This window comes from Fulmarus glacialis, unplaced genomic scaffold (assembly GCF_000690835.1).
Source record: "Fulmarus glacialis isolate BGI_N327 unplaced genomic scaffold, ASM69083v1 scaffold9705, whole genome shotgun sequence".
Taxonomy (NCBI): domain Eukaryota; kingdom Metazoa; phylum Chordata; class Aves; order Procellariiformes; family Procellariidae; genus Fulmarus; species Fulmarus glacialis.
The window spans coordinates 1-12,509 of NW_009214901.1; the positions used below are offsets into that span (position 1 = coordinate 1).

Consider the following 12,509-nt stretch of genomic DNA (forward strand, 5'->3'; position numbering starts at 1 on the left):
CCCCCCGCTTTTGTTTATTGTTTTCTCTTCTTTCTCCATTGACTATTTTCACTTTTTTCCCCACAATAACATAGTACTTACGCATGAAAACAGCCCTGGTCAGCTCCTTTCTGCAGCTGTTCCATTGTAAAGTGCCTCTTTGTTTGAGCTATTGTGCAACTGCTGGGATGGTGAAAGTGTCACAGTCTAGCGCTGGCCGTGAATTGAGGACTGCTGATGGGTTGGCCAAAAATGCGTAATAAATCTGCCACTGAACACAGGAAAAGAAATGGAAAATTAAGGGATGTTAAAGTGATTGGTTACTGTCACTGGATGTAAGCAGTAACAAATAATGTACTCATTAATAACATTCTGATTCAGTGATGCAACTGTGCATAGTAAATGTGGATTGCTGTCGGTTGTTTTTTCTGGCTTTCAAGGCCATGCATTCATTTTATTCTGAGCAGAAGTCATGCTACCCAGTACAGCTGCACTCTTACTTGTAACTCACATGTATGATACAAAGTAATCATTTAACTGATTGCTTTTTGGATTTAATGATCAGCAATAGATTACAGACTGCAACTGTAAATTACGCTGTAAAAGTGCTTCATAAAGCAGATTATTTTTGTTCAATTTTTGTTTGCATTCCACTGCTTGTAATAGAATTCTAACACTTTTCTAAAGAGTCCTGGCATAATTGTGTTGAAGTAAGTGCTGTTGCTGTGTGACAGTTTTCAAAATGAATGGTGTCTTTTCTAGGCTCCTTTTAATCACTAACTTTTTTTCATGAATTTGTCCATTGCCAGTAAGTTACTTATATCAAGATCTTTAATGTTATCTTGCGTTTTCTCTAATAACCCTACTCTGATTAGTATCAGCTACTAGATTTCAAAACTAGTCCTGTATTGATACACGTAGTATTAAAAATGAAGTTCAAACATCAAAAGTGTAAGTGACAATAGTAGTACTATAGAGTAAGAAAACTGCATTCAAAGTTGGTAATTTTAGTACTTCTATTAGCCCTTTTGAGGGTAAACTGAAACTTCCACTAACTAGTTTTGTTTTCACTTATTCTGAAATGATGTAATTTTCCAGTTATGTAGGCTATTGGCTACTGTTGACCAGAAAAAATAGATTTCAAAGTTTAAAGTACTCTGAGTTTCAACCAGAAGTTTTACTTATAGGACAATACATGGCTTGATATACAATGCTCTGAAACTCTTCATGGAGATGAACCAAAAACTGTTCGATGACTGCACACAACAATTTAAAGCAGAAAAACTGAAGTAAGTTTTCATGTCAGTGTTGTCTGTCTGTTCTTGAATAATTTGTTCAGAGTGCTTTAGCTCTGAAAAACTACTGTCTTTAGTTGGAAGTTGTGCCCATTTGATTACAGTGCAACAGTCTCAAAATTGACTTGGTGAAACTTACAGTTCATATATAATGAGAAAATCTTAAGAATAGGATGCTTCATGTAGTCTTTGGCCTAATACTGCTGGGGGTCACCATCTTCCTAAAAATTTTTTTTTTTTTTTGAGAGGGACACTGATAATCGTGGAGCCTGGTGTAAAAGATCTGTTAAACAGTTTCGTTTACATCCTGTGTTTATTTTAGTATGCTTTATTTACCCAGCGTTATTTTCTTTCATGTTGTCACTCAGTTCTTCCCAAAACACTTTTCTGGTATTTTTCAGCATTGCATTGTGTGTGAGCACATGTGCATGTTTTTCTAAAAATTACCCAAAATAAAGTTGTTACTCTACTGTAATACAGGGTGTTTGTACATTATTTGCCAGAAGAATTCTGCTGAGTTTAGTATATTCTTGCATAGGCGAGTGAACAGAGCAGGGATTTGGAAGCTAGAATTTTTCTGTTTTATGCCCAAAAATGCAGATAACTTTTATGATCATATATCACGTATCTTCTGTTCCTCTATTTCCAATTTTGTTAAATAGACATAATTTTTGAATATTCGGTTATTATAAAGCCTACTAAAGTGAGATTGAGAAGTCAAAAATATTAATGGTTTGGCTCTCATTTTAGGGGCTGGAGAACATAGTTAGAAAGTGGGTACTGAAAATACCTGGATTTTAATTTTGTTTTTAATTTCAAAGTGTACAGGTATTCCTTCAACTAGTGGTTCAAATTATTTTAAACAAATATACTGGAAGTAGTACAGATTCTTAATGTAGATTGATTTGTCCAAGTTTTGAAGTTCCTTATTACAGTTTAAGTAGAAATTAGCTTGTAGTATAACAAATTTTTACGAGATATGTGTCTGTGATTGTAGTGGTGTATTCACACACCCCCTTTTTCTTCCCTGGGACACTTTAAGCGGCCTCTAAACCACTTATTCACAATAGTGTTTATAGATAACAGAATGTGAGCATTTGCTTTGTAAAAAAAGACTGTGTAAGTCTCTCCTCCCTAACAGAAAATAAGTAGAATCCCTTTTAAATGGGAAAGCAATCTTCTCTTCTCTGTTTTTGGGGGTTTTTTTGGGTGGCGTTTTGAGTGTGAACTAAGGCAGACACAGTGCTGGGTGACGTAACAACAAAACAAAACTACAAAAATCCCCCACCACACAAGAACTGAAAAGGGTGTGGTTAAAGAGTTCTTCCACCCTAGCCCAAACTTAACTTAATTGAGATTTGGAGGCAAATTGTGTATGTGCTTGAATATAACTGCTTTACTGCTTTTTTTTTTTTTTTTTTAAAACATTTGGATCATCTGCTCTATGCATTGAAGCCTGAGAGCATTTTTGGCACTCTTAAGCTAAAAGCCCTTTTAAAGTCTGCCACCTTTCAAAGACAGATGTTCATTCTAGTCTCTGCAATAAGTTTTTTACCTGTAAGAAAGAAATGAGAAAACCCCTAGATTTTACCATTTTAAATTACATTAGGCATAAGGAAACAGACCTTTCCTACTTTAATTTAAAAAGAAAAAAAAAAGCATCCCATGTCATCCCTGTTGGCTTGTGACTCCCTTGAATGAGTGTGGTTTTGTCAGGTACGTCCCTGATAGTGTTCAACTCAAAATGTCTCTGGGCCTTTTCCTTTAAACTATTACCTGAAGCCATTGAGCTGACCGTAAGAACTTCTGCCCCTTTTTTATGGTCAGATATTAGTTTGTTATGTTTCAATATAGAATTCAAATATTATAAAGTTAAAACACAAACACACTTTCAACATAGATCAAGACTTCTTTCTGTTTTAATTTTAACTCTTTTAACAATGTACAGTTATTAAACTGGTATCAGCCAGTTTGTTGCTTTCATGAGAAAATACAAGTTTTTTTCCCTTTTAATGTTGCTTTGTGATCATGGGGTATTGATATGATGCAAACTATCCTGTCAACAGTAAGTGATATTTTGGGCAGTAGGCTAAAACAGGCATAGCTAAATAATTTATTCTGTTGAATTCTTCTAGTGAATTTCTTCATGTTTAAGAAAGTATGCAAGTTGTGATGCAAGATTCACCAAGCTTCTTTTGCCATTTTTGTTTCTAATTTTTTTTTTCAGAGAGAAGCTAAAATTGAAGGAACGAGAAGAAGCATGGGTTAAAATAGAAAATCTAGCCAAATCAAATCCCCAGGTATTTAGAAAAGATTAACATGTTCATGTTTAAATACTTTAGTTTTGTTAAATATCAGTGGGGGAAACAGGTCTGACTGATCATGGAAATAAAGCAATTTCACTAATTGTATTATGAAAGATATACAATAAAAGTACTTTTAAAATTTGTAACCTTTCTCTTGTGCAAGTAATTATTTTTTTAAAAAAAGGTTTCTGGAAAGTATGATATGAAGTACTTTTTCCTTTTCTTATAATAGGAGATATACTGTATTGCGGTTTGAAAAGTTATTGTGCAAAATTATGGAAAATATAGAGATGCCATAATTGGTTTCTCTTGAAAAGCTGTTTTGCAAACAATATATTACAAAAGAGATCTTTCTGCAAACTGTGAGTTATGACTGGTTAGTTTTCCTCTGTGTCAAATGGATTAAAGTAATATTGTACGGTTTTGTCTGCTGCATTTGTTCTCATACTTGCATTGGGCCGGTCTTCTGGTGAACCTGCACCTTAGGTTCTTACTAAAAGGAAAACATCCTGCAGGCATTACTTGATGTAATTGAAATTTTGATAAAGAAACAAAGGTCCTTTAGACTATTCATTATATTTTGAAATTATGGGAGAAGGGGATGGTTTGGCTTGGTTCCCCCCCCTACTTAATTTGCTTGGAGAATACTGCCAGTTTTCCTTTATCTCAATCATACTGATTGCTGCTATGGGCAAAAAAACCCCAAACATTTCAATTACTTTGCAGCCAGAATTTTACTATACTGCAGCAATAAACTTACTGTACTGTATCTTTCCAACATCGTGTAGCTGGGTTTAAAGTGGTGGAAGATGGAGTAACGGTACTCTATAAACAGAAGTGGGACACTTTATGATTTCAGTGCTATTTTAAAACAAAGTATGGGGTCATCTTTTTTCTAAGAAGGAGGAATTTCATAAATGTTTTTTCCTCTTGTGGCATTTCTCAGGGAACAATTACTCAAGTAAAATTTGTTAAAATTAAGCAATATGTCAGTTGACAACAGATCAGTTAAATTAATCAAAAAAAGAACCATTCATATGAAAGCAGCAATTGACTTTCCATGACAAAACATTCCTCTAATCAGATAAGCCATACAAAAGCTTTGCTTGAAGAGTACTTGATATACATGGTCATTTGCTGTCAAAAATTATGAAGTATTGCATGTCTGGCTAAATAAGGGGATTGACTTGTAGAGGTAAACTTTAGAGTTCTACAGTGTAAACCACCTTTTCTTCCCAAATAATTTTTTGTAACTGTGTACATTTTCTGAAACTGGTTAACACGACCTGTATACAGTATTTTCTGCATAGTATGCTTGAAGAGACCTAATAATTGGAAGCAATTTAAAATAAAAATTATTAATTTGAACACTGAGTGCTCGACTGAATTGACGTAAGGATATAAATGCTTTTAGCACTCTATGTAACGGATTTTTAAGGTTGTTTTTTCCCTGGAATTTCTATTAACTTTTTAATTTGTCTAATTACTGACAATTCTTGTTGTTCAAGAGCTATTCCTGACTCTGCATGACACAAGAATACACTTTAAGATTTTAGATCATGATAATTAAATTCATTAAATCCTTGCTGTCAGTTTTTTCTATTTTGTCTCATCTGCATTAAGTTATTGGTACACTCAGGTACTAAAATATTTGTGAGGAAAAATGGATGAAAAAATGTGTGTGTGTTTGTAAATGAATTTTGATTTCAAGACCACATACACCTCATCTGAATTAAAATAGAATTTAAAATATTGAGAGTGCTGTGTAGTAAGCTTTAGGTACTATGTAAGTGTTTCTACAAGGTGTTTTTTTATTCCCAAAAGACTTCTATGGCTGTTCTACTTTCTCAAGACAAAAAGGTTTAATATTTTATTTTGAAGTTATTTTAAATGTATATTAACCATATTTGGCCTTTTAACAGTGTATTTTCTCTTCCAACACAAAATTGCACCAGAAAGTAAAATCATTGTGTTTGGGTTGCTACACTGTTCACAAATCAATAGACAATGTATTAATGAGGTTTCAGATAAGTGATTGCCGAAGTGGACATGCAATACGAGCAAAATCTGAATATTTTAAAATTCAGTCTCAGATAATCAAAGCATATTTTTTGTATTCTGACTGTGTTTTTCAACAGGACACTTCTGCCAAGTGAAAGTATTGGAGTTCCATTTTAAAATGTATTAACTTGGTGCCTGGAAGCATAAGATACTGAAGCTAATCTCAAATAACTAATCATAGCATTCAAATGCTCAAATACACTCTTAGTATTTAGGTATTATTACTAAGAATGATTATTTTAACACTTTGCATTTTATTAGTACCCAGTATATAGTGACACGAGTTTGCTGAACAGTCCTGTTGCAATGGAAACAGATGGGCCTTTAATTGAAGATTTGCAGATGCTGAAAAAGACAGTGAAAGAAGAGGCTTGTCAGGTAAAGCCATGTGAAGATAACAAAGTACTCTAAATTATGAATTACTTTTTTTTTTTAAGCAACTGTTAATCCAAGACATAAACTAGGGTTATATTTTCAGCTGTGTAACCATTTATCCTAAAGTAACAAGCTTCATTACAGCTGCTACTTTTAAGTGATACTGTAGCAGCCAGGAATACAGTGTTACATTTCTAATGCCTGTGAATCTGCTGTATGATCTCTTTTGACGCTACTTCTACAGAAAGTTTCATTTTCTTTTCACTTAGAAATAGCTTTTTGTGTCATGATGGGAACAATGATTATGCCTTAAGGATAGTTAAAAATATGGATAAAATCTACCACATCATGTTCTATTCTCTTCTCTGTATAACAGATTTGTTTTTTCATAAGGAAAACTTGTATAAAATATAGTCAGATTCTACTGATGACATTTTTGTTTGTTTTTTATTCAGAGCCTCCTTAGTGGCTAAAGCTACTATGTTTTGAAAAAATGTATAAAGTGTGCGTTTGTCTTGCCCACTCATGGGTCGTCTTCCTCAGTCCACCATCTGTCATGTTCCATTACCTGCTGCAGGGCAAGGACTCTCAAGGTCATTCCAGTCTTTTCATCTTTAGCTAATACTTAGTGATCTTCAGGTATTTTTAATTTAACTTCGGTTAAGTGGAACCAGAATCCTGGAAAATGGAGATGTGCCAGGGAGCATTGCAGTATCACTAAGATATCTGGTAGGAATATCAGTAATGTGAATATCTTTAAATCCAGCAAAGCTTAAGACCAGCGAAATGATCTGGAGCTGAAAAACTGGTTGAGATCGGAGATAAAGTCTGTTAATTTGAACCAATGTATCAGACAAGAAATTTAATAAAAATAAGCATATGGTCAACCTAACCTCCTATGTTACTTCCTTAAAATTCCAGTGTCATTATCCTCCAAGATTATATTTTATTTATTATTTGTACTATGGTATTTTGGATGAAGGTCAAAATCAAAAGAAATGCTGGAATGCCTCCAAGACATGCTCAGTGATTGCTGTTTTTTAAACACATCTCTGGAGTGGAACCCTATGCATTGCATGTAAATCTTGGTGGCTGAATTACATGCCTATCCAGGGCAATGAATGAGGGTAGCATTCCCCTGAATGGGAATGCTGGTTAGAGCTAGTCAGGGAAGAGCACTGGGCTTACTAAAGTTTCTAAACTTCTGCCTTTCTTCAGACCTTGGATAGCTTAGCCAGGCCCACATGATGGGGAGAGGGTCCTCCCTTCACTAGCTCCAGAGCCTACAACCAGTTCTAGTGGAGAAAGCTACATTGATTATTGAAAGGTACAAAGATTATTGGAAAAAAATGAGTACTGCTTAATTTTATGATTGTGTTGATGGTAGTGTCCATCTCTTACTATGCTATTTCCCAGCACATAACCATTTTCTCAAGATTTATGAGACCTTCATTCACTTTCCATCCTGGGCAGAGGTAATTAAAACTCATACCTCCTAACTCTGAGTGCTCTGACATTAGTTCTAGAAGAAAAGCAGCCAAAGTATGACTATATACTAGTAGTTGGGATAAGGAGTTAAGAACAAAGTTCCCAGTCCCAGCTGCTGGAAGTGTTTGGGGATTTGGGCCAGTATTATACAACATAAAATGCGCAAACAGTAGTGGCAGCCTGAACTAAAACCAAGGATTCTACCTAGGTCTTACCTTCTTTTCTACAAAGAATTCAGCTTCGAGAGCTATAATGTTGGGGCTATATACAGCTTCAACAATAACGTTCCAGCTGGAAAATGAGTGCATCAAATTCCTATGGATGAGCTTGATTTTCCTCCCCTTCCCCTCCCCGGGTCCCAATTGTTAGAAGCGGTGGGGATTTAAAAAGGGACGCTAATGGAAAAGAAGCAAATCTTGAACTAAATCAAATTCTGAAACTTGGGTTGGAACTGTTTAAGCATTCTTTAGCCATCTCTCCAAGTGCATGCTTTCTTGCTTTTCCTTGCTTAGAAAGTGTGCAAGAAGTAAATGAGATGATTAGAAGGTTATAAGCCTGTTTTTCAAAGATAAAGGTCCTGTCCGAGCAGAGCTAATAGAACGGTTTGAAACAGGAATTCTTATTATTACAAAAACTCAGAGAAATCTGTGAGAAGTATAAAGTATAAATCAATCAAGAGGATTGATAAGTCTGGGTCACCAAGCAAGAAAAGCATTAAGGATTAGGGTATTGCAAAAAGAAAGCTAGGTAGCATTCTTGCACCAGTCTTTGAGAGGACACTGGACAGTTAGTTATGTATTCCTTGCTAAGTACCATCAGAAATTGGTGCTAAAACAAGAAGGTATTACAGTTACCAATTTAAAAAAAAAAAAGGCAAGTCAAAAGGACAGCTTAGTTTATTTTTTAAATAAAACTTCAGAAGTGAGGAACTGTGTAACGATCTACACAGTTTTGGTGAAAGTAAGTTTTATGCCAGAGGTTAGCAATGTAGCAGAATGTCCATACTGAAGAGGTGATGGAATGACTGACGAAAGTAGACCAGGAATTTTTTTCTATACCAGATTATGTGAGCATTTTTAGTGAATACTTTTTGCTACAAATAAAACCTGACCACCACGACTTACTAACTTTTTGAACATGCTAGTAAATCAATGGCTAAGTAAAAGCCAATCAGTTTTTACAAGGACTTTTTTAATAGAAGAACATGAATAAACATCATAGATCTAACAGGCAAATTAGGGTAGGTGAGACAGACATGGGGATAAAGACACCATTACATAGTTTCAGGATACTCTGATGGGATACTCTCTGGTTTTGAGAACGCATCAGTAAAATAATACAGCAGAACCTTAAATTTTCATATATGTGAATAGTAGGGGTAATTAGAAGCATGGAAAAAACTTAAGATCATTTATCTTACATGTAGAGACATACAAAATTAAAAATAAGTGAGAAGATAGATGATAATTTTATTTTCAAAAATGTTGTGAAGTGATAATCATGGTAGTAATGTCATGATTGCTAATAGCTTAGAATTTGTTAGTTGTTTCTAATTTTTCCTCTTAGCAAAAAAATGGTTTCGAGACTTGAAACTGGGTAGCTGGTGGCGTAAAGAGGAGAAAGTATAAACTTTTTCCCGTATGTTTTTTATTTCTCTTCCCATAAGTGAACATACTGATGTGCAAGAAATATTTTTAAGTAATTGTTTAGTAATTAAAATTTTTGGCCAACTTTGTCCTATTTTTATTTCAGGCACAGAAAGATCAGAAAAAAGATCGTCCTCTTGTGCGACGCAAGTCAGAACTGCCTCAGGATATCTATACCATGAAAGCCTTGGAATCACATTGCAGAGCTGATGAATTAATATCACATGATGGGCATTAAACTATTACAGTGAAATATTATTTTGGAGGAAAAGGTTTTTTTCTGGACTCAGTTCTACAGTAGAACTTACTTTTTTGTGCCATACCAATCAGTTACACACAACTCTTTTCAACCCAGTTCTGTAGGCAATAACTTAATAGAGTATGCAGCTCAAGATTAGTAGTTCAAACAATGGTAAATTACCCAATTCCATATGCAGAATATTGGGTTGACTATAATCAAGTGGACACGATTTCCTAGAGGTGTTATCATAGTACCAGCTAGCTGATAAACATGTAGTTTTTATAGTCATATTTGAGAAGAGCATTCTATAAACTCTTTCTAAGTGAATGACCAATAGTTGGTACTAATGATAAATGTGTGTTTTCAAAAATAAAATTATTTCAAATTTAAGTATTAACTTTTTCTAGGATTTCTCAACTTTACAGTTTTTTCCACATTATTGCTGTCTTGTAATATGCCAGCAGTTTTAAAAATACGCAGTTATTCTTTCGTATTATAAAACATGGCTTACAAACTGGTAACTTTCATGACAATCCTCAATTATCATTCCTTTCTAAGAATTCTGTAAATTTATTTCTCCTTTACTTAGGATAAAGATATATATCTATATATACCATGTCCTAATACTTTATGTATATTTAAAGCCATATTTTCCAGTCTTTAGTGTATAATACAGCACCAGTATTCCAGATATGAACTGATAGAAGAATTTTTCCTAAAATGAAAATTTCTTTACTATGACTGGGAATAGACTGAATATAAAATTTCATTTTAAGTTTTTTCAAGTCAATAAAATACTCTTTCACTGTTTTCTCCCTTATCTGAGCTTTTAATACTCAGCATTTTTCTTGGGCTCTAGGAGTTCAATATTCTGTGACAGATACTATGCGTGACTTCAGTTGCATCCATTTTTATCTAAAAGATGAACATAACCTTTCAGGAAACACAACATCAGAAGCTTATTAAAATAAGAAAAAGAACAGACCCTTGAATTCCATTCTGCTTCTTTTTAAATGAGTCTAAGAGCTGAGGAGATAGTGACCGCATTTTTACCGTGAAAATATCTTTTGTTGTTGTTGTAAAGAGCACATGTGCTGCAAATACACCTCACAAGTGAACTGAAAATGCATCTGAGTTGCTGATGATCTTCAAATGCTGCTATATATTCCACAAGATTACTTGCATGTAATGAGCTTTTTGTTGTAGATGGAAAAGCACGGGAGGAAAATCTCTTTAAAAATATAGTGCTTTGTCTTCAATATTTGATTTCTCTCAGGGTGGCCAGTATTTTGACTTACTTATCCTGCTTACAAGCTGTTTGAAATGTGTTCTGCAATCCTAAATGGGCGATTAGTTTCTTTTGTCTCGACAGTAACATGATATAACTTAATGTTTAATGTCTTGATGCATAAAGAGATAAAAATGTGGCTTCTTTAAAAATAGTTTTGTTTTACTTTTTAAGGAAGTATAATGTCTCCTGCATCCCTTAAAAAAAAAAAAAAAACGCGCAAAGCAGACATTCATAGTAACCTTGTGCAGAAGTAGTGCCTGCTGTTTGTTGGTTGCATTTAACATTCAATTTCCAATATTTGTTACGTTGTCTATTGGAAGAAAATAGTGGGTGGTAAATATTGGCTTACAACAACTAAATTTAAAGACCAACCCAACCTTTAAGTGGAATGTCCACTGTGTCTGAAAACATTTCCTGTAAAACTTGAAAAAGAATATGCTTTACCATTAGGATAAACTATATTAAAACAGTTTAAAGATGCCTTCTCCTTTTGAGGGAAAAAGGGTGCTTTTTTAATTGTGTAAAGCAACGTCTATGTATTTTGATATACCATTGTTTGAACTTCCATCTTTAGCTGGTAGATTATCAGTTACCTTTGATTTTGGGTGTTCAGTATGTTTGTGCAAGAGGTTGTTGAAAGGAATTATTCTTATGTTATCCGAGCGGAAAAAAAAACAAACTGTATATCAATGTTTGATTGATTGTGTGATGCTCAAAGTATAAGAACATCTTTCACTGTCTAGATTTTATTTCTGTTCTTTATTGAAGATAAACACTCACCAAAAAGGGAAATATTACGGTATTTTTAAAGGCTTAAAGTTCACCATAAATTCATACTTGAAGTTTTGGGCCACTGAACATTTACTTAGGCAATATTCCAAAATCTATCACCACTAATGGTTTAGCATGTTTATTATACTTCTTACAATCCTGTACTAAACAATTCAAAAACTAATACATCCAAAATAAAAAGAAAAATTAAAGTAGAATTTTGGTGACTGTTGTTCTTCATAAAGTTCTGTCTGACACCTTCCCCCATTTTCCAAAATTACACCTGTACATCAGGAATGTCAAAAGTAATATTACAAGTGTCTTTTTAGTGTGGCTTTAGTATGGCTTCATTTTAATATTGTACATACATTGTACCTTGTTTTATGGTAATAAGTAATAAAAATGTAGACTTCATATTTTGTACAGAATCGTCCTATGTACAGAATAAAAAGTTCCTAGAAACAGCAAAAATAGGTAAGTGGCACAGTTATTTTTCATTAGACAATATCTGTAACATTATGCGTTAGTGAAATGTTAAGTTCAAATGTACCTACATATTTTTTAACATTTTGTAATTCAATTTTTTGTTCTGGCATTGTTTCTGAAGAACTTCATACACCTGCCATTTAATATGCTTTTATCTAATTTTAAAACTTTAAAAAAAAAAATGGTGTATTATATGGACAAATAAAGAACATGTGAATTTTACTTGCTCATCATGAAACTAAATTTAGTACAGGGTGTTTGGGGGTGTGTTCAGATTATCATTGTTTGCAGAATCAGCTGTACAAATTAAAATAAATTCATAAATTTCACAAAAGCAAAAAAAAAAAAAAAAATTACGGAAAGGCCATAAACAAAAAACAGGAATAATGGATATTCAGTAGAATAAGCAGACTTAACTTTTAGAACAACTATCAGTACTGAAAGGAATTTGATAAATCTCCAGTCTACAAATATGAAAAGATGCACCTTTCATACCATGGGATTTTCCCCTGTAACACTTCTATATTGGCAGGCTTCAAGCAAAGTAGCCATAAAATTAGGGGTTATAGT

The 12,509-nt window shown here is 33.7% G+C and overlaps 1 protein-coding gene across 1 annotated transcript; it reads left to right on the forward strand.

The window, feature by feature from the left end:
- Positions 1–1,172: 1,172 nt before the first annotated feature.
- Positions 1,173–11,922, forward strand: LOC104077490 (serine/threonine-protein phosphatase 2A 56 kDa regulatory subunit gamma isoform-like). The gene is made up of 4 exons (XM_009578746.1): positions 1,173–1,268; positions 3,502–3,574; positions 5,903–6,019; positions 9,257–11,922. Exons 1-4 carry the CDS (start codon positions 1,207–1,209, stop codon positions 9,386–9,388), a joined length of 384 nt encoding a protein of 127 aa, XP_009577041.1. The 5' UTR covers positions 1,173–1,206; the 3' UTR covers positions 9,389–11,922.
- Positions 11,923–12,509: the final 587 nt, after the last annotated feature.